The sequence below is a fragment of the Galendromus occidentalis genome, unplaced genomic scaffold (assembly GCF_000255335.2).
Source record: "Galendromus occidentalis unplaced genomic scaffold, Mocc_1.1 scf7180000075612, whole genome shotgun sequence".
Taxonomy (NCBI): Eukaryota; Metazoa; Arthropoda; class Arachnida; order Mesostigmata; family Phytoseiidae; genus Galendromus; species Galendromus occidentalis.
This window is the reverse complement of record NW_003803602.1, coordinates 2389587-2409016: the sequence shown is the minus strand read 5'-3', so window position 1 is coordinate 2409016 and position 19430 is coordinate 2389587. Positions and strand designations below refer to the sequence as shown.

At 50.5% G+C, this 19430-nt stretch overlaps 2 protein-coding genes and 1 non-coding gene across 3 annotated transcripts in view; all 3 read right to left on the bottom strand.

The window, feature by feature from the left end:
• The window catches only part of LOC100902099 (uncharacterized), a 7642-nt gene extending 3194 nt beyond the window's left edge, over positions 1–4448 (bottom strand). The window contains exons 1-5 of the mRNA XM_029112054.1: positions 4321–4448; positions 1571–1846; positions 1207–1405; positions 904–1122; positions 260–389 (exon numbers count right to left, since the gene is read on the bottom strand). Of these exons, the coding sequence (XP_028967887.1) occupies positions 260–389; positions 904–1122; positions 1207–1405; positions 1571–1632 (610 nt within the window). The 5' untranslated portion in view covers positions 1633–1846; positions 4321–4448. The remainder of the gene's footprint in view (positions 1–259; positions 390–903; positions 1123–1206; positions 1406–1570; positions 1847–4320) is intronic.
• On the bottom strand, positions 3106–3177 carry TRNAG-UCC (transfer RNA glycine (anticodon UCC)). Its single transcript has one exon. It is a non-coding gene; the product is annotated as a tRNA-Gly (tRNA).
• A 1378-nt stretch (positions 4449–5826) lies between the features above and the next one.
• LOC100901948 (protein Skeletor, isoforms B/C) lies at positions 5827–13044 on the bottom strand. Its single transcript, XM_029112051.1, is given in 14 exon segments — positions 5827–6687; positions 6805–6974; positions 7103–7163; positions 7283–7599; positions 7845–8060; positions 8193–8319; positions 8401–8540; positions 8652–8806; positions 9709–9939; positions 10353–10425; positions 10926–11091; positions 12043–12224; positions 12574–12711; positions 12858–13044. Coding segments are annotated over 14 exon segments (2934 nt in total). The 3' UTR covers positions 5827–5916.
• Positions 13045–19430: the final 6386 nt, after the last annotated feature.

The following is a 19430-nucleotide window of genomic DNA, read 5'->3' as shown; positions in this document are numbered from 1 at the left end:
GCGAGAGGTCCCGGGTTCAAATCCCGGACGAGCCCGCCTTTTGCTTCCTGCTTCTTGGCCGGGAAACTCTGCATGCAGGTCATGCGAATTCATAGGATTTTCGTTTTGGTGGGGTGCTCTTCCTCTTTTTCCACTGCTCCCGTCGCCGCAGCTGCGCGCAAAACACCTCCAGGTCGCCACGAGAGAGCTCCCCGCTATTCTCACAGCACTGGAAATACGTCACAATGAAGGCGGGCATAGTTGTTTGAATGGCACCAACCTGAAATATTGCCAGAACCACATCGCGTGGACGGAGATGGGAGTTGACTGGTCGAAGACTGCATATCTCCCACAGCAACCCACGTACTGCACGACCTTGACGTGCAGTCAAGTCGTCGATTTGCAGGAACCTGGAACTTTCGCTTTGTCGTCGTCAAACTTTCTCCGTCTCTGGGACAAAACACATTCATCTCTGAAGGCTCCTCGGCTCCTTTAAATTCTCCGCTTGTCTCAAGCAGCCCGCGGGCTCTGGATTCGGCCCCGAAGCATCAAGCCAAGACCTGAGGTCTCGTCTAGACTCTGGACTGCCGAGTTTAGAGTCCAGAGCATTCGACTTTGTCGAGACCATCCTCAAGGAATTATTCAAGGAAGCACTGGCGCGGGTAATTTCCTAAGTTCCAGGGCATACTCGGCCGCGAACCGAGCCATTACTATGCATATGAGTTTCTGGAGCTGCGGGTTCTCGCCAAAAACAAATATTTCTCCCGTCGGATGTCTCTCTCGACCGCCGGAAAAACGGAGGAAGACACCGAGTTGTGGTCGCAGACCGCCCATAATGGCTCAAGTTTGCAGGTTGGGATGAGCGATTCCTGCATAAAGCCTAATCCGCCTCGGTGATCGATGAAAAACGAGAACGTCACTCACCTCAAAGGTTGCCCAAGCGTTGGCACAGAGTATTTCCTCCGATACGGTATTCCTCAACGGCTCAGTGAATTCGAACGAGCTCGATATATCACCCGTAGAGAAACTTTTCATGAGACCTAGAACAGCGGAGGACAAAACCGAACAATTCCTAATGACGTCCGACTCCTCTTCGAACAGTGCGTCTTGACTTCGAGAATTCCCGTAGGATTCCCCCGGAACCTGGATCGCGGAAACCAATTTCAATTAGTCGGTCCGGAATCTTGATGTTGATCGGGATTCGAGAACACTGATCCGGCAGTTTACCTGCAAGCTGTTCCGATTCGATGCGAGCGGATGGTGGTGATGATGATGATGCTGTCTGCCGGAGCTGGTGGGCGTCGTGGCAGTTGGAGCCGCATCATGCACGTGTATCAGCGGCGCCACCTGTTCCTCGCGATCGGCCGAGGTAACTCGTGAAATCGACATCAGCCCGATTCTGAAGCGACTTACATCCGAGCCCGAGCTGCGTTGGAGCAACAGAAAATATTATCAACCTTCCTACGCTCGACATGGACCCCTCTAATCTTTCCCTGCATGTATGACATTGATGATTCTCCCCAACCGAATATTCGAAGGGAATTCGTTCCCATGGGAGCCGGACACCCGAACTCTGCTCCTAACTCCTAACCTTGAGAGGGAGAGCAGTGAGAGATCCGTGGCGAACGACTCATGACTGGGCGATCGAGCCATTGCATCCTCGCGTGGATATCCATGCCCTTGGAGTTGCAGGTGGTGATGATGCTGCGACTGCTGCTGCTGCTGGTGAATGTCACTGCTACTGTTTGCGCTACAGCTTGTGCTAGTCCCATCACCTGGCGTTACGTGCAGTTCTAACTTAGTTTCTGCCCTGCAACTAGGCCCTGGCATCCGAGCCTATCGCGCGAGCCCGGCTTCCGAACCTATGCTGAAAAATAAACACTCGGTTTCAAAGGAAATTGGCAACGAAAAAAAGGAATTATCGGAGTCTCATCTCCGCTGGTCATCAATGGTCATGGTTGAAAGTCGGCTGAGAATTCCGGAAAAGCCAAGGGCGGAGTGTTCCGTGACAAGTGGCCGGAGATAGGCCGTCTCCAGAGGGCAACGTTCTCCACTGATACTTCATTTAGTCCGCCAGCTAGTACGGCCGGTCATCCATGTTCAGGTATTCAGACGGCAGTAAGGCTCGTCCCACGCCCTACTTCGGCCTTGTCTTCTTATAGAAACTCATCGCTACTTCTCACTCTATCGCTGCTATGATCCTTCTTCTCGCCTTCGATCGTCCGCGCCCAGCATAAAGAACAACTTCCTCTTGTGGGCGTAGCTCTGTTGATAGCTCGGAGACGGCGACGAGAAGGAATACTTGACAATGGAAAAATCTCCGGCTCTCGACCAGACGTTCGATACCGAGCTCCGAGTCAAGACGAACGTGGGAGTTCAAGCGACCCGCTCGATATGATCCCATCGGATCGCGCTTGAGAAGCTAGATGCCACCCGTCCAATTACGAGTGGGAGCTATCGTCATCCTAATCTCTATTTTATCCACCATTCCATGCCTGGAATCACAGCAATGATACATGAAAGGTCGGGTGCCCTCACAATTTTCTGCTCTTGTTACGGAATCCTCGAATCTCGATGCGGTATCACGAGACGAAATTAGCTTGTTTTGAAAAACTCGGTCGCTGGGCAGCCAGTAGACGCGAACCCTGGCGATTCGGATCTGACCGTAGCTCATCGAGAACCCCTCGCCAAACTGGCCGGCTTCGAGCTCCTTCGACGAACCCACGACGCGAATGAAATAGATAGCGATTCGCAGAGGCGCTTGTTTGTCAGAGCCCAGAATCGAGCGATCCAAGTTCGTCCTCATGCTCTCAACGTCCAAGGTCGACGATCGATATTTTTAGACTATGTCATCTGAAATCCGCGCTCATAATGAGCAGTCATGGTTCCTGACGTCACTGAGCTCAATTATTGTGCATATAAGTTCATATGCCAATCGCTACCGACGTCCACACACGAAGCCTCGATACTCGGATCGGGAGCAAAACTTTCAGCCAATGATGTCTGGTGGGAGTTCCTTCGAGCAACGCTTTCGATTGCCTGACAGGAATGCGAATATTCAACCCTAGCGGCTACATCCGTCTCGGGATGGCACGTCAGCACAGACGTCATTCGCCAAAAAAAATCTGCGTCGGCCGGGAATCGAACCCGGGTCAACTGCTTGGAAGGCAGCTATGCTCACCACTATACCACCGACGCTTCCCGCAGTGACTTTGAGGTTTCCTGCACTGAACAGGTGATCACCCGCAGCCCACGAGAGATGAGTCCTGGGTTCTTTTTCTCCCGTCGTATCTCGTGACATCTTACTTTCCAAGGATATTCTCTATCAGCGTAGCGGACACCCGCTGGGCCCGTAGCGACCTTGTTCACGATCGCTTCGATCGAAGCCGCTGCCGTACGACTTCGAAATGGCTGTCCGCTCATTGATGATTTTGTGTGTGTTCATTGCCGGCGGAAGCGGAGAAAAAACTCCCTCCTATTAGAATATCCGTGCATGCTTCGACATCGAGCTCCGTGAAACCAAATTTCTCCCGCGATGTCCGACCACGGAAGAGAGCTTCTAACGCGGAGCCGACATCACATTTTAAAAGCCACGGAGTCCACCGTATGGATCTCATTTTGGGCGTGCGAACAAGCCCGTTTCCGGCTTTTATGAACGTGGGTCAAATGGAACGATACGGCAGCAACGCTAGTCAAAGAGACATCCGAGGAGGAGACGAATCAGATGCGAGCGCTTGAGGCTTCGTGGGCTTGAGCCTATCTTCTTCTCATCCAGAGTAAACTCAGTAAATTGAGTTGTGGAAATTATTCCTCACAAGCTCCTTTCTAATGGAAGAAGATTCCTCCCGACTAATGCGACGACTTGCGTTGAGTTCCTCGGCTCTCGTGTGTATGTATGGAATCTAGTCACTGACCGGAGCCGGCTCGCAAATATGTGCGTCCGCCAGACGTTTCTCTCTTTCTCGAAACACTCTCGGAGCACACATGACGTTCGTTTCTGGCGTTGATTGACGTCCTGTAGATTCACAGCACGACCAAGAGGTATTGCAGGAGTCCTGTCGTGAAGCATCGACAAGAGGGGTGGGAAGTCTCGAAACTCCGAAAACGATTTTAGGAAGCAACAGTTACCCAGAGAGTTCTTTTGTCGCAGCGATTCCTCGGCGATGAGACGAATCAACTCGTCCATGAATAATTAAAATCCTATTGGATTCTCCGATCCATAATGAACACAATGAATATTGCATTAGCTTTCAAAATTCACGGTTGACGTTACAAAATCGATCTCGGAAGGCTCGAGTATCCGTCGGATCTACAGTCTCATTCGAGAAATCGGAAGCTCACCTTCAACTTTAGCGGTCAGCAGCTCCATGCCTTATCAAATTCATAGCGGCTCACAATTTTCGCCAACACGATTCCCTCATTCGTGTGAAGCTCTTCTTCGCCGACTTCGGGACTAGCAGACGGCGGACATGTTTGCTGGGTGCTGGAGATGACGCATGCGCCAAAGAGTGCGCACTCCCTCCCCATACCCGGCACTCCCCCGAGTGTCCCCCGTTTTCCCCTCGGCGATACCGCCAAAACCACCCGCAGAATCAGCCGATAGCGATCTGGCGCGCTGTTCGATCGCAATGAGTTCCTCAGAGCGGCGGACGACTCTAATGGATCTGGAAGACGTCGCTGGTTTTTCTCCTCATGAGCACCACCGACAGCAGATGATACTTCCAGTTCTAGCTGGAGATCAGACTTCCATTTATTCAATTCAGACGAGAGCCCTCGCGGCATGCGGCACCTGACCTCGGAGGAATCAGACATAAGACTAGAACGCGTAGACATTCCTTTCATTGAAACTCTGCGTGGCTTCGGCGGATGCCGGAATCCTCCGAGCAGGGGGCGGTCAATGTATCGAATGGGATTTGGGGGGGGGGGGGCGATCAATGTATCGAATGGGAGAGGGGAGGGGGGAGGGGGCGTCGATACCTGGGTCCTGTTCAAAATGGGAGTATATGTAGTCGGACCCCTTGAGCCCCTTCCCCTCCTTGGATCCGCCACTGCTCTTTAGGTCTGTCCCGCGGAGGGCCGACGCAGAAGACGAGTTGTGATGAGAGAGAAGCAAAAGGATTAATTAAAACGAGGGAGACGGCTGAGACGGAGAATACGACAGGGACACGCCACTGCAGTACAGAGGTATGTCGCACGGTCCCGCCGAGCGCCGCCAAGTCCTAACTCAGCTCAACGCTGACGGGCCGGCGCAGCGAAGCTCAGCGGAAACCGCTCAGAGATAGCTGCCAATATTATAGACGCACAGGGTAAACTCCAGCCGTACCCAGAAAGGGCGAGTCAGACTGCCGCTAGTACGGACTGCTTAAGCTTATTCCAATCACGGAAAATTTCCTCTAATAATGTTTCCATGTATATATATTGTTCTTATTTATTCGTGATCGTCATTTGGTAACAAACAATCAAACAAGTACTCGGGATGCGGCTCGCCTCGATCATCGGAAGGTCGAACGACACCGATTGTCTGAGCTATATCAGATGAGAGAATCAAATGCTCCAGATGTGATGGTTCTCAGCGTAGTTGTGTGGAACATTCGACCCGGCTTCAACATTGACACCGATTCCTTATAAATAACATTGAACACATCTGAGAGTGAGGAAGATCGCTTCGCTTAGGAAATGATAGAGATGAGGGCAGGTCGCGGAGAGTATCTCCCATTTAAATAGGTAATTATGATTCTTGAGGCATCGATGATCATCACATGACGGCAGCTGTCAGCGGAGGAAGAAAGATACTTTTCGACGAGCAGTCGAGGAGTCTAAACGAGGTCTCCAAGCCGAAGTCCAGAAGAAGACATAGAGAGGAACGCGAGTGGAGGAGCGCTGGTCATTTGAGCGTGTCAATGGAAAGGTGTGTGATGAGTACTACGTTCTTGGCAATCAGGCGAGATTCGAAGGATCGGCATCAGATGCAATGAGACTGAGGACATGATCGAGGATTCCGTATTGAGTATTCGTAGCTCTCTGTGATGAAACTTCTTGCGGTACTATCAGAGTTTTCCGCGGTGCGCGAACGAAGCTTCTGGGAACAATTTCGTTTTCTTCCCGGAGCGCCGATCGACGTTGTCGACTCGCGCGGTGCGTCCTGACCATGCGGGCCATGCGGTCCTCGTCAAGAAATCCGTCGATTTTTGTTAGGGCGCCCTTGGGAACCTGTGGAAGTCCCGGAATCGGACCTGCGGGCTCCTTGCTCATTGTGTATGAGATGTTAAAACCTCCGAAATGAGGGACTCCCGGCTTGAAACTACCCTGGAACGGCAGAGGGTCTTTCCGCAGGAACGGAAGAGGGGCAAGACCGAGTCCAGGACGCGGCGTCGTGGGATCGGGAAGTCCTTTGGGGGGCAGCGTTACAGGACGGAATCCTGACTCCATGCGGACCGAGTAGTGCCTCGGAACTTTCTTCAAAGGTTTGTTCAGGATCAGATCTGTGATGTTGTCAAGTGCGAGAACTTTTTGGTTTCTGTAGGACACCGAAGAGTAGTGTTTAGCGGCTTTCTTTTTCACGATCTTTTTCTGCACCGTCTTGTGGAAACCTTGGGGCGATGGAATGCGAACTTCGTTGCGGTGCGAGGCTGCCGCCTTTGGTTGAACGAGATCCGCGCAGCTGTCGACGACGTGGATCTTCCATCCGAGGTGTCGATGAGTGTAGCACTGAGAAGGATTTACACTCGATTATCGCCTCCATAAGCCGATTGGATCGAGGAAGAATAAATCTTCTGCACCTCGAGCTTCGAGCGAAGATGCCAATGTTCGGCTGATGAGACTCACTTGATAGTATACGAGATCCGGCGTAAATTGGTCGGGAGTCCATTGCAGATAAGCAGGTCGCCCGTTTTGGCATTTGATTTCAAGATTGGCGGCGAAGTCTTCGAATGTGGCGAAGTCGTCCGGGAGTTCCGTTCGGCTGAAGGGATACTCGTAGTTGCAGAGTCGGCCCTCTGTAAGAAAATAAGTGATTCTGTAGGCTCGGAATGGACAGAGAGCTCTTGAGAACGAATTTAATTCATTAGCGAGAAAAATCATGGGATTCAAGCACAAGGTAATTATGGAATGGCAGGCGGCTTACTTGCGGTGGGCGTTGCTTTACCACTGCGATCCAGAGTGACCCCGGCGAAGACTTTTTCCTTCTGCAAAGGTCGATGAAAATGAGTCACAACTCTTGCTCAAGGATTATGGATACAGAAAACATGAGGTGTAGCTCGAAAGCTCGCTCCAGATGCAGACAGAATTTCAGAATGGAGCTCACCCTTCGTTCCGCTTGGTTCTTGTGCTCATAACCGCCGATGGGGTCGGACGTGATGTAGAAGGGATGATTTTTTGAGGTATGCGTTTTATTGTTTCCTCCCTCAATGATGAATGTATACGTGACTCCTCGCTGAACGTAGAGCTCAGGAATCATGAGTCCGTTGATATACCACGCAATACCCCATCCGACGTTTCCGGTAATCGCTTGATAGCCTTTTTTGCCGCCGGCGGGGCCGATCTGGGCGTAGAACTTGTTGTCAGCAGGGCAGACCACCGGAGGCACGACCCATGGCTGAACTGCGCTGGCGGACTTCTGAACTGTGGAGGGAGAAAAAATTCAGGCAAGCTTGGCCGTTTCAAAAAGAGAAAGGCTGCAACTCTATGTCCAAAACATGGGCGAGGATGCCGATCATTGTGCAAATGAGGTTTTCCTGCCGAGGAATCATTCTTATTTGCCGGAGATTCACTCGCGGTGAATGCGCTCTGAACATCGCGAGATCTTCGCGGGATTCACATGACGGGCATGATTCACGAGACGATCTAAGACCCCGAGTTCAACTCACGAGGGGCTTGCACTACGGTGCTGGCTTCATTCGAAGTGGATATATCGTCCGGACGTGGGCAGTTCCACTGAGGTGCTCGGGCGAAATCAACGAAAAGATCTCCCTGGGTTCGCAGTTTATGGTAAGACACTTCACCCTTGCCGTTGATGGGTCCAAGGGCCCAGACTACGGCTTGAGGGCCGTCAGAATACACGTGTTGATCGTATTTCTCATCAACTGAAACGCAAATCAATGAATAGAAGCTAGCAATTAAAACCTTTAACGTCTTCAAATATAAATCATGGGACTGTGGCCTCGCAGAGCGTCCGTGACCCGAATCCATCGGGATATTTTTCTCGACGAACTTACGAGCAACTTGAGGTCTTTTGTAGGTTATCATATGATATCCATTCACGACGGCGGTATTGAGAACCGTCACGCTATCGCGAGCTCCTCGTTGTTTGATGTCCGGACAGGCACCGCGGTTTCCGACGCACTGTCAAAAGATGAAAGAAATTAGAGATTCAACTAATATGCTCATTGTGGAGATCGTTGGAAATCATGAATCGAAGAGTACCTGTTCCTTCGAACCAAGGTAATAGTCTACGGCGTGACCACGTCCCTGATGATCAATCCACGTCACGACGGCGTCCGATCCCACCATTTTGGTCTTGGTGTCGTCCTTGCTCAAACCGAAAGCCATGTAATCGCCAACCTCTGTGGGGTCCGGCCGCGGAAGGGGGAGTGAATTCGCGTCAGGGTTCGAACCTCAATCAAGACCTCGTTACCGAATATCGAAATCCTACTTTGATTGTTTTCGATACTTACCGACGCGGCCGACGAGCTGCATGATGATCTCGTCGCCGTCCATGATCCAACGAAGTTCGAGGCCCATCGGATCATGCAGAATCTCGCAGTTGAGTTTGTTCTGCGAAGAATCCGCAGAGTTGTCGTCGGTCGAAACATCTTCTCCGGTCGCTGGGCTGGGGTTGGGCTTCACACACACAACATAGTTTCCTCATTAGTACACGTATTGGTTGTTACCGTCGGGGACCAACGATGCCAGAAAACAGCAAGGTACATTCAGAAAGGAACAGGTCAACGACTACAACTCAGGTAGCGTCCCGTCAGGGCCAACCCAGTCGAGCACCCCAGAAACCCAAGTTAGCTCCGTACAGAGTACAGAGGTAGGGAGAAGGGAAGGAGGTAATTCGAGCCATCTAGTCAGTTTGTTGGGATATTCAATTCAATCGAGGAACTAAGAGTTTCTCGATTAATTGATGTGTGATTCTTATCAAGGACGGTAAATGCACAACCCTATTCCGTAGCGCGATGCTATACCAGGTGCTGAACCGGAAAGAGAGGGGCAGAAAGGAGAGCGCAAGACCAGGAGTGAACACGAAATTACAACACCAGCCACCAGAAACCGAGGAGCGAGGTATGTTTTCAGGAGAAAGAGGTCGATATACCGATACTCGATCGAATGGTATCGTATCATACAAACCCATCGTCTTTTTTTTCAGAGCGAGACCACTCTTCATCGAGTTTTTGTTTTAATGAAGAAAAAACAGAAAAGCTCATCTTTCCCTGCTTCGCGGGTCAGCAGCGTGGTTCTGTTTCAACGCTGTGACGCGCTCTCGCCACTACACCTTTTTGACCATTACGGATCACAATCGGCTCCAGGTAACGCTTCAAAACGATCCTAGACCGACGGGGAGAATGGCTCCCGCAGTCTGAGACTCTCGGAAGCATCAGACCAGAATCTGATGACAGAGATGAACTTTCCGGATTGTCGAGAACAAAAATGCAGAGTGTCTCTATGAATTTGTTCCTTTCTGATGACAGTGAATGCGTTCGAAAATCCAATGCGTTTGATGCTTCATACTGAACCTCCGCGATCTATTTGCGGTCAGCGCCGCGAGAACTCACCGGAATCTGGATACCGAGCGCCCGTTGAGATGGAGGCACTTTGACATTGTGCGGGATCTTTATCGAGCCGAAGTCAACATCGGCAAGTTCGCAGTAGATTCCGAAACGATCGAAGTCGTAGACAGAATATCCATCCGGCAGACTGATCACGACCGTCTTCCCCGTGTAGCGCGGCAAAGGATCCGAGCTGCGATGGTGGAATGATAAGTGGAACAATTCATGAGCGCTCCGCGATTAAACCGAAGGATACCTATATTTCGAGAATCGGATATTTCTGATTTATATCTCGCGAAAAAATGAATTGAGAGAGCCGCATGACATGCACATCCATGTGAGGATTGGAAACGAAATTCTCTGTGCAGTCGGGTCGTCTCACACGGCACCCAGCGATCAGGCCTGCTCAGGAGTCTATGTACATCGAAATGACGATGTGGATATGGATCAATCTGTTTGACACCCAGAGACTCTACCGAATCAATGAAATTCCGCGAAGGAGGGGGTCCGAGAATTGGGCGTGCTCATCGGAGCGGATCGAGAGATCCGTCCGAGCCCACCCTTTTCATTGCGAATTACCGAGAAGTATACGTATTAGCGACTAACCTTCCGTTCTCGTCAGCGAGACGAAGGCCTCCTCGATGATTCCGTTCACCACGAGATACCCACCAGTATGCAGCTGCAAATAATCTGAGTAGAATCTTGCGGTTGCAGGAAATGAGTGAAAACAACGACTTCCGCCTCCCTATATTTTTATTTGGGCACGCAATATGATCCGACTGCGCGAGAAGACCTGCGACTTTGGATTCCACGGAGACTCGAAAACAATTGAAGCGACCGAACACTGAATTCTTTCGTCTCTGTGTCTGGCCTGAGCAAGAAGTCTCCGAATTCAGGTGGCTTCTCAAAGGCTTCATATAAAACATAGATCGGTTCGTCGATCAATCGCTCAAGTCACTCGGGATGAAGTCCTGATTGTTTGAAAATCGTATCCGACTGGGCGAGGCATTCAGGCACTCTGGCCTTCAACATACTTGTTCGGAGGACCAAGTCGGAAATACGAGAAGTTTGTCAAAGGAGGGGGACTCGTGGATAAATGCGTTCTCGTAGCGCTCCTGAGTTTGGGAACTCTTTGGGGTCTGGTTATACCTCTGAAAGGCCTCCTCGTAGTTGTCTTACCGGGTCCAAGTCCGTCATACATGACGCCGGGTACTAAGAATGTTTGAGAATCGATTATCGTCACAGGTCCTGACGTAACGCCGTGGTCCCATGTAGGAAGTTTTTCAACGGTGACAGCTTTGGGGATCTGGAGATTTCTCGGTATGTACAGATCCGCGAAGTTAGCCTGAAAATCAGAATCGTCAGCTTCAAGCCGTCAATACTTCTTGAACTCCGAGCATTGCTCAGGTCGGGAAGCGAAGCTTGAAAAAATTCGGGAGATCTTCTCTTTGTTCAACCACGTCCGATTCGGATAAGGAGCGCCACGGACTTCCGCCAAGGGACACTATTCTCATTCCGCGCCCCGTGACCCAAAAGATCTTCGGCAACACGCCGAGAGATAATTGTCGAGATAACATTTTCCCTGAGCCGAGAGATAAGCCATTGATTACAGTGCGCTCGTGAGTGAAGAAAGCGGCAAAAGCGCGCGCGAAAACGAACGCGAGTGCAGGAATGTGCATTCGGTTGGAAAAAACCATTGAACTAGAATCATCCGTCAGTTTTTTCTTCCGTACAATCTTTTCGCATCTCCGCCACACTGAGCGGAGCTCCACGGGGGAACGTATTACTCTATTGTCTGTGGGTTCCAGGCAGGGTGCTCCATGCCGGCTCCTCAATTTTTCGCCATCCAGCACCTTTCGGTCCCTCACATCTTTTCGCAACCCGCACCACAGAAATCCCCGATCAAAGGCTCGGTGTGACATAAATTCTCTCGCCCGAAAGCAGCACCGTAGACGCTCGTCATTCATGGAAAGTCCATCGCCGAGCAGCGACAACCAGCAGAAAAGAAGAAAGTACACGGGAGCTAATACCTCTATGCATGGAGTCAATTATGATTGGGCTCAGTCTCTATTGAGCATGTGTTCGGCAAGAAGCTGCCAGGGTTATGATCATGGTGATCATGGGAATCGTTCCATATCACCGGAGCCTGTTCTACATATTCGATCTTTCCGATAATAGCCACAGAACCCCGAGAGTATCCCAAAAATAGCCTTGCGGGCCCGAGTCGGTAAGCACTGGAAAAGATCGTAGCTCGAGCCTCGTTCTCGACGACGCGATGTCACAGAGCTCAACTTACACTGAATTTTTTGCACCAGATGGAAATCCATTTGATATTGCGGACATTTTTTCCATCGGGCAAACGAAGCACGAGATCCTTGTTCCGGTACTGGCCCAACTTGACGAGTGATCCGCGTTCGTCCGGTATGATGAAGCCGGTCCCGTCCGTCTTCGGCGATGTACCGGCCCAGAAGTACGCGTCTGCGATCGAAGCGAATCGAAGAACTTAGTCAGGAAGACAGTTTCCTTCTGCGAGCTGCAACGTCTGCTTTTCGCGCATTATATTCAACAACACTCGACCGATCGGCTCGCTGACCATCAAACAGGCGAGAAAAACATTGATTTCGGGCCCCGACCGCAGCAACGCTGTCGGTGGATCTTATCATGAAAGCTCCAAGCCTTCCCAAGCTTGATTCCAAATGAACGTGGTCATATCAGGTTACCCGTCTTATTTGCACGGTCCGATAATATTCGGCGGAATTAAGTCCCTACAGCCCAAGGAGCCTGGGAGATGGAAGAGAGAAATGTTCTGTGGAAGGTTATTACAGACCTGGTCCTTGTCCATCATAGCTGAAGCCTTTGATGAAGAGAGTTTTGTCGTCCATAGCGAAAATTTCACCGGTGACATCGTGGAAGTACTGGGTGAGCTTCCCAATGCGGACACCGTAGTAAGGTGTTGCTGATTGACCTGCAATGGAATCGACTGTTTGATCATCTTCGAAATTGAGTCCCAATTCACAGAGCCTTGTGCTTCAACTCGGGATTTCAATTCCAACAAAATAATAAGGGGAACCTAAGTCTGATTGATTGTCTCCATTACTCTGCAAGTTTTGCCTCGCACGACCGAGATGACTGTGTCTTGAGGGTCGATCATTGACCGAAGCATGAAAAGGTTATACGAGCGACAGACGAAACGCATGGCTCGAGGATAGTTGATTGAGCAGGTCTTCAATGTTTTGTTGGTTTTCCGACCGCTCGACTTCCTCTTCGGCGAAATGGGCGGTCTCTTAAGACTCGACATGGCGTGCGCGATCACTCAATCGAAAAAACGACGTTGACAGATCCTCCGAGAGCCGTTCGAGGCGGTCGGAAACAACAGCGGAAGGATTCAATCATCGCTTCCTCATCCCCTCTTACATCTTTCATCCAGCCGACGCGCTTTCAAATATTGAATACGGGTGTGTTTCGGAAAGCTTGGAAGGTGTAACGGGGAGCGACCTTTCCCGTTTAATGGAATCATGGACCATCTTTCCGACCATGCGGATTCTGGAGCTGATCGCGTATCGCAAATCAAGCCGATCGGTCGCGTGGCTCCTCCGCCACCGCCTCTTCTCAGCTCCGGGCTTGCTCACGACTGCATATCTTCAGATTCGAATCCAAATTTTTACCCAGCAATGTCGCGATCCCTTTCTTCTTCGCTCAAGATTGATCCACTGAAACGCTTCCATGGACATAAGTCGATTCTCGAAAAGCTCTTTTCTTACTCTTGAAGCATTACCGAGGATCGCCGAAAATAACGATATCAATTATTGAGGCGAAGATAAGGGGAGAAAGAAGAGCTGTACGTATTATCAGCTCTCTAGTGAATATCGACTCGATCATTCCGGTTCCCAAATTGCACCGCTCAGAGAAAGCGCTTCGGGAGACATTGATCGTTGGGTCGAGGCGCGGAATATTCCAACGAGTACCAGGAATCATCCAATCAGCATGGTATCGCAAAAAATTCGCTCCTTGACCAAGATTACACAACGCGAAAGCATTCGCGCTTCCCAGGTTTTTATGGAAATCGACACTTTCATTTTCTGTCCGCTTCCTTCTGTATGTTTGTTCTGCTCTGCTGCGGGAGAGACGACACCGTGGAAAGCGGCTCAGGGGGACCCACGCAAGGGACGGCAGCGCGATCCGCTTCGAGATTGCCACTCCACGAGTCATATGGATATAAGTGATATGATATAAGATATAAGTGATGGGAGAGGTCGGTATAAGTGATCTCTTGAATGGCGAAAAACAGAAAGACTCTACTACGCAGAACAAAAGCCCCTGGAAGGAAGACAGCTGAAGATCGGATTAAGAGTCGGTACATCAAGAGGATGGTGTGAAAGATTACGATTTTTTTCCTCGACGATTATTGACATATTTTTTCGACGAGAAACGTAGATATCGAGAGAAGAAGTCGAGGAGTATCAGCTTCAAAATAGAGGGAAAATCGCGCTTATCTCGAGTGAAATCGAAGCGCTCATTTACAGAGTCGGCGGAGGCCCATTCTTTTCGGTCTTCTTGCGTGGTGATAATTTATTGACGATCGTTGAGCTTCAGCTCGCGGCCCGTACTTACCGTTCTAATGATACGAGCATGACTGAGACAGACAGTCAACGAATCGGCGGAGCTTTTTCGTGTTAGGCGAGCACTCCGTAAGCCGGCAGCGCCGACTGAGACGATAATAATTGTGATTGATCTCGGGTTACCAAGTTCAAGCCTCAAGCTTCAAATATTCCTTGCCCTCTGGCCGCGTCGAACAGCAGGAAGGAAACAGCTGACCAAGTAGCCGACCGGTTCATCATTCAAGCAAACTAACATCTAACTTTGCTGAGCGCTCAAATGCTGTGCCGCCAGAGAGAAACGATGCTTCAGACCAGGAGGAGGTACATACGGAAGAGACGAGGAAAAGGGGAACGAGGATGAGTCTCGAGCAGACCGGAGATTCGAAAAATTATTCTCAGAATGAATACGAAAGCGCCCCCAATCGCATTCAGGGCTTATATAACTTCGGATTGGGATTTCCGGAATGGGTCTGATACCGACCCCCCAGCCTATCAGCTCTTAGCTTTCATCCTGTTTTCTGCTTCAACTTATCGAGGGAAATCAGAAATGAACAGCGAGCCGCTGGACGAGATAACCTTCTCTCCCTACAGATGAGGGATGTATTTATGTATTACTGACGATTGCAAAAAGTTGGACAGTTGGACCACGAGCCGACAACTCGACCGACTGTACGAGGAAGAAGACAAAAACAGATACATCCGCTCGACAGCGATGACAGCATTCCGTGCCAAATGTCGGGATTCACTCGCTTGAAGAAAAAAGATTAATATTATCCATATAAAGCTGGACGAGAAAGCGGAGATCTCAGCCGACAGATGGATCACTTGGTCGATCTATCAATCAGACAAGCGGAAGAACGTGAATGAGATGTCTTCGGATAGTCTTTCGGCAGCAGAATCATCCCGGACCTTCAACTGGCAAGCTTGTGCCGTTTCCGACGCGGGTAAGTGTTCATTCGCACGCACGCAAGCTCAAGCTTCCCCACAAGATGTCCTTTAATTCTTCATTTTGATTCCGGAGCTCTGATGAATTACAATAGTCTCCTCCGAATATGTGTTTATGCTTCCTCGAAACTTCCGATGGATGCTGCGGACACCCGGGAAGCATCGGGTCGAGTCTCGTCGAGCTGATTCGATCGTCGTGTCTCGGTGGTGCCTCACCGATGCATCTCCATCGCAGATAGATGGTGAATCTTTTGAACCTTATTTCGATTCCCTTGAAACTCGGCGGGTATCATCTTCTGAAGGTAACTCGAGAATACGTCGCAGAACATCGAATATGTATGGAGGTATATGAGGAGGAGATGAACTTTTCGATTTCCACGATAGCAGAAGGTGCGGCATTCCAACCGAAACGGAGCTTTTCGCGCCTATCGCTGGAATCGATCCGAGCCTCGTCTCTCCTGCTGCCCCAATCTCGGAATGAGCTCCGAGGATTCCAAATTTTCTACGATACCAGTATCGGATAAGCGGAGGCTCTAGGAATCGAAGCGATCGGCCAGGGGAGCAATTGAATACTGCGATTTATCCGATGTTTGGTAGTCGCTAGCAGACTCTCGTAATCGCGAAATGGCTGCGCAATATCGTGTCGGAGTGAAACATCATCTGGGTCGATTCCCCTCCGTTCTCCCAATGGCGCTCCCCTATTTCACAGCTTGGCGAGGAGCCGTCGCCTCAATGCCATCCTTCGATAACACTAGCTTCCGACGATCCCAGCCAGTGACCCTCTTGAAGCTTATCTGCGATAAATGTGGCATGGGAAAAATCATCACAGTGAACAGTATTCGACATTTGACACCTCTCCTGATATAGTTGGTATCGTGCCGATCGTTTTAAATCGAATCAGAGAAAAGTCGCCTCCCGGCATTTGGCGCGCCAAGTGCGCCGGCCCAGCTGATAAGACTCATGCTTGGGATCTAGGGGAGCTCGTGAGTGAGCGTCGAGCAGTCATCTGGAGTTTCTGTGGTTATTTTCGCTCGCGAAGAGTTCGCCTTCGCCGGAGATTCGGCGACGATTAGGTCGCGAGTGCTCTCCAATCGGCTTGGGTGTTTCAGATCGGTATTTTTTGCTTGTTTTCCCACTCTTAGCCAATTACGTATCTGGCTCCCCGCCCCGTTGCTGCCATTTCCCGGATCAAATGAAGGGAATGGGCCAGACTCTTCGTCTGTAGGGTCGAGCAGACTTTAAATTCGGCGGCGCAGCGTTCTTCAGTACTTCAATCCACAGTGGAATAGACGGAAAAATCAGCGCAATGGTGGGAGTGTCGACCAGAACGGACATTGAGTTGCAGAAGATGACACTTTGGAAATTCGACGCGTGCAGGGCGTCAGAAGGATTCTCGCAGTGTCGAATTGACTCCGTCATCATAGCCCTATTTCTGCGAATCCATATCTGTCGCAGCGACAGTGACGCTCAAGCGATACTTCAGTGGGAGATTAGAAATCCATGCTCATCCACATGTTATCGATCTAGGAATGCGCTAGAGGTGGAGAGGCCCGCTTGTTATCGGAGTTCGGGATTTTACCGCAGTCAGAGCTCAGCTCCGAGTGTCAGGATCACTCGTCACTCCTCGAAAAATTCCACGACCCGATAGAGGCAGTCGATCCGATAAGAGGCTACAGACCTGATGTTCGCTCTCTCGGGATCATTGCAGAGTCGGTCCTCTGTCGGAGTCCTTGGACATTTCCCTAGCGTTTCGACGCGAAGGGCAAATGATGGGGATCCGCGTTGCTCCGTTCTCATTGCAAATACCGGGCGGTCTCTGCGTATGTAATGAACTGATGAGCTTTCTCATGCTGCGCCTCCTCTCATAGGATATCTTCATTTCCTCATTACATCACTATCTATGAGATATTCGATCTAAGATCATCTCGACGATAGTAGCGACGATGATCCTTCATGAGAGCTTCCAAAATCAGCATCGCTTGCGACATTCAGTCAATAAGATTCGAAGCCATCAAAACCATGGCAACAAAACGAGATGATCTCGGGCGCGCTACAGAGGCTGATCAAACCGAGGAATTCCCCCACTCGGGGGCGGGGGTTCCCAGCAAAATACGTCACTCTTCTACCGAGACACCCTAAACCAGAATGCTGAATACACATCAAGCAGAGCGCGGAACCTCTCGCTCCGTTAGCTCGGGTGAAGAAGCTTTCCGAGCCTCATGACTCCATTATCGGCGAGGCTTCGTCAATCACTAAATCCTGCCCTTTAGCCGTGAATTTTTTTTTCTCTATCTGAGCATCGATAGTGGAGATCGCATCCCTGTAAACATGGTCTTATGTCCACATATTTTTCTCCGTGCATCTGGCTTGAGTCGAAGACCCCGCTCAGCTGGACCTGGGCAATCTCAGTTTTTCGCCATCTAGGTCTCGCTGCGCGGAATCCCGCATCCCCCTCTTGCCATACAACCACAGGGAAGTTCAAAAGGCTTCAATGGCATCGGCTGTTCTCTCTCTCTGAGACCGCGTCTTTCTCCGCCGGGGTTCACGCCGTCGACGCGAGGCACCATCTCGATAGTCTGGCATTGTATTGCTATTATCCATCTGGCTCTTGGCGTACCGGACATTCATTGGTTCACAGATAAATCCGATAAAAATCGAGGCGCGGAAGGTGACTATGTTCGATTCTGGGATGCCCGAATGTCGCTGGATGCGGATCAATCCGTTTTCGGAGACTCTGATCGTAAAAGATTACCCATTGAAACAGAAGCTGGATTCATGAAGTGACGAACGCACACTCCCTCTCGCGTTTATTTCAAAGTGGTTTGTATTTGGCTTGCATTTCCCTTCGCTTTATCTTTATGACTGCGCTGTTAACCTCGGTGGAAGAAACGCGCTGTCAGCGACGCCGATGAAGACAACAAAAAGTATCCACGAGAATCTTTACGATGTGTGTCTAAGGTTGTCGAATAAGCACTGCGAGTGCTTTCGATCGACATGACGCTTGTTAACTTGTCTGCTCGAAGAAGTAATGAAGGGAACGAGAACACCGAGCCCGACCGAGCTCTCATCTGATTTTGATTGCGCATCGCATCTCGTCGTCGGATCAACGATTTCCATAGAGTTTGCGCTTGTTTGCATCTCACTCCCTTCCTCTCTGGATGGCAGCGTTGCCTCGTCCGATATCGTCTCGGGGAGGGATTTCACTCCGAGCGTAGCGGTCGTATCCGGAGGTATCGGGCCGAGGCTCCAGAAGTGTTTTTCCATAGTACGTTCCACCGCTCAGGTTTCATTTGACGCGGTATCTTTCCAGACGTGCTGTCGCATGCTTGACTTTGCTTTCCCTTTTCTTTGGGGCTGCACAAGTGATTACAGATCTGAAGCCACATCATGAACTTGCATGTGTGTCTACGCAACTTGCCAAAAGGCAGACTCGCGAGCCAAATCGCTGGTTTCCTTGCCTGCCTGCCGGCAAACGGTCAGATACATTCTCGATCGATTGAGTGAGTGAGTGAGTCAGCGAACCAACCAAGCAGGGAGTGAGCGGGCAATTCGGCTCCCCAACCAGCGAACGATGATCTACCGCTTGCACTGCCGACGTATGCACGCGAATACTGAAGCAGCGAAATTCATCTCGCCACAACAATCTTGCCGTAGATAGCATGGATCACGCGAATCTGAACCCCGAATCATATCTGATACATGAAGAACAACGTCCGTCGCCGCCATCGCCGCCGTTTTCGCCACAATCGAAGGAACTCGGCACACGCATTGCCGCGCTCACCCCTTGACACTCACGTCGATGCGCGCACATTCACACGAATTGTGAGGGAATGGACACGCGAGGACGCGATCACTGAGGCAAGGTCTTCCCTCGTTTCCACCCTGTGATCATCATATCCATCTCGATTCTCGACCACGGTAGTAGTGTTAGTGATTTGTTGAGGCACATGCCGATTAAGGCGACAATTGAGCCGCACCCTGCAGGATGAGCCTCCCTGTCGCACCGAAGACTCTACCGGAAAGGTTGTTAGTGGCAATTCATATCGGGGAGGCTGGGAGCTGAGTTCGATACTGCGCTAGTTGACGTCTCTGAATGGTCGGAAATCTGTTGGGAATATGAATGAATAAACCCTGGTCGGTA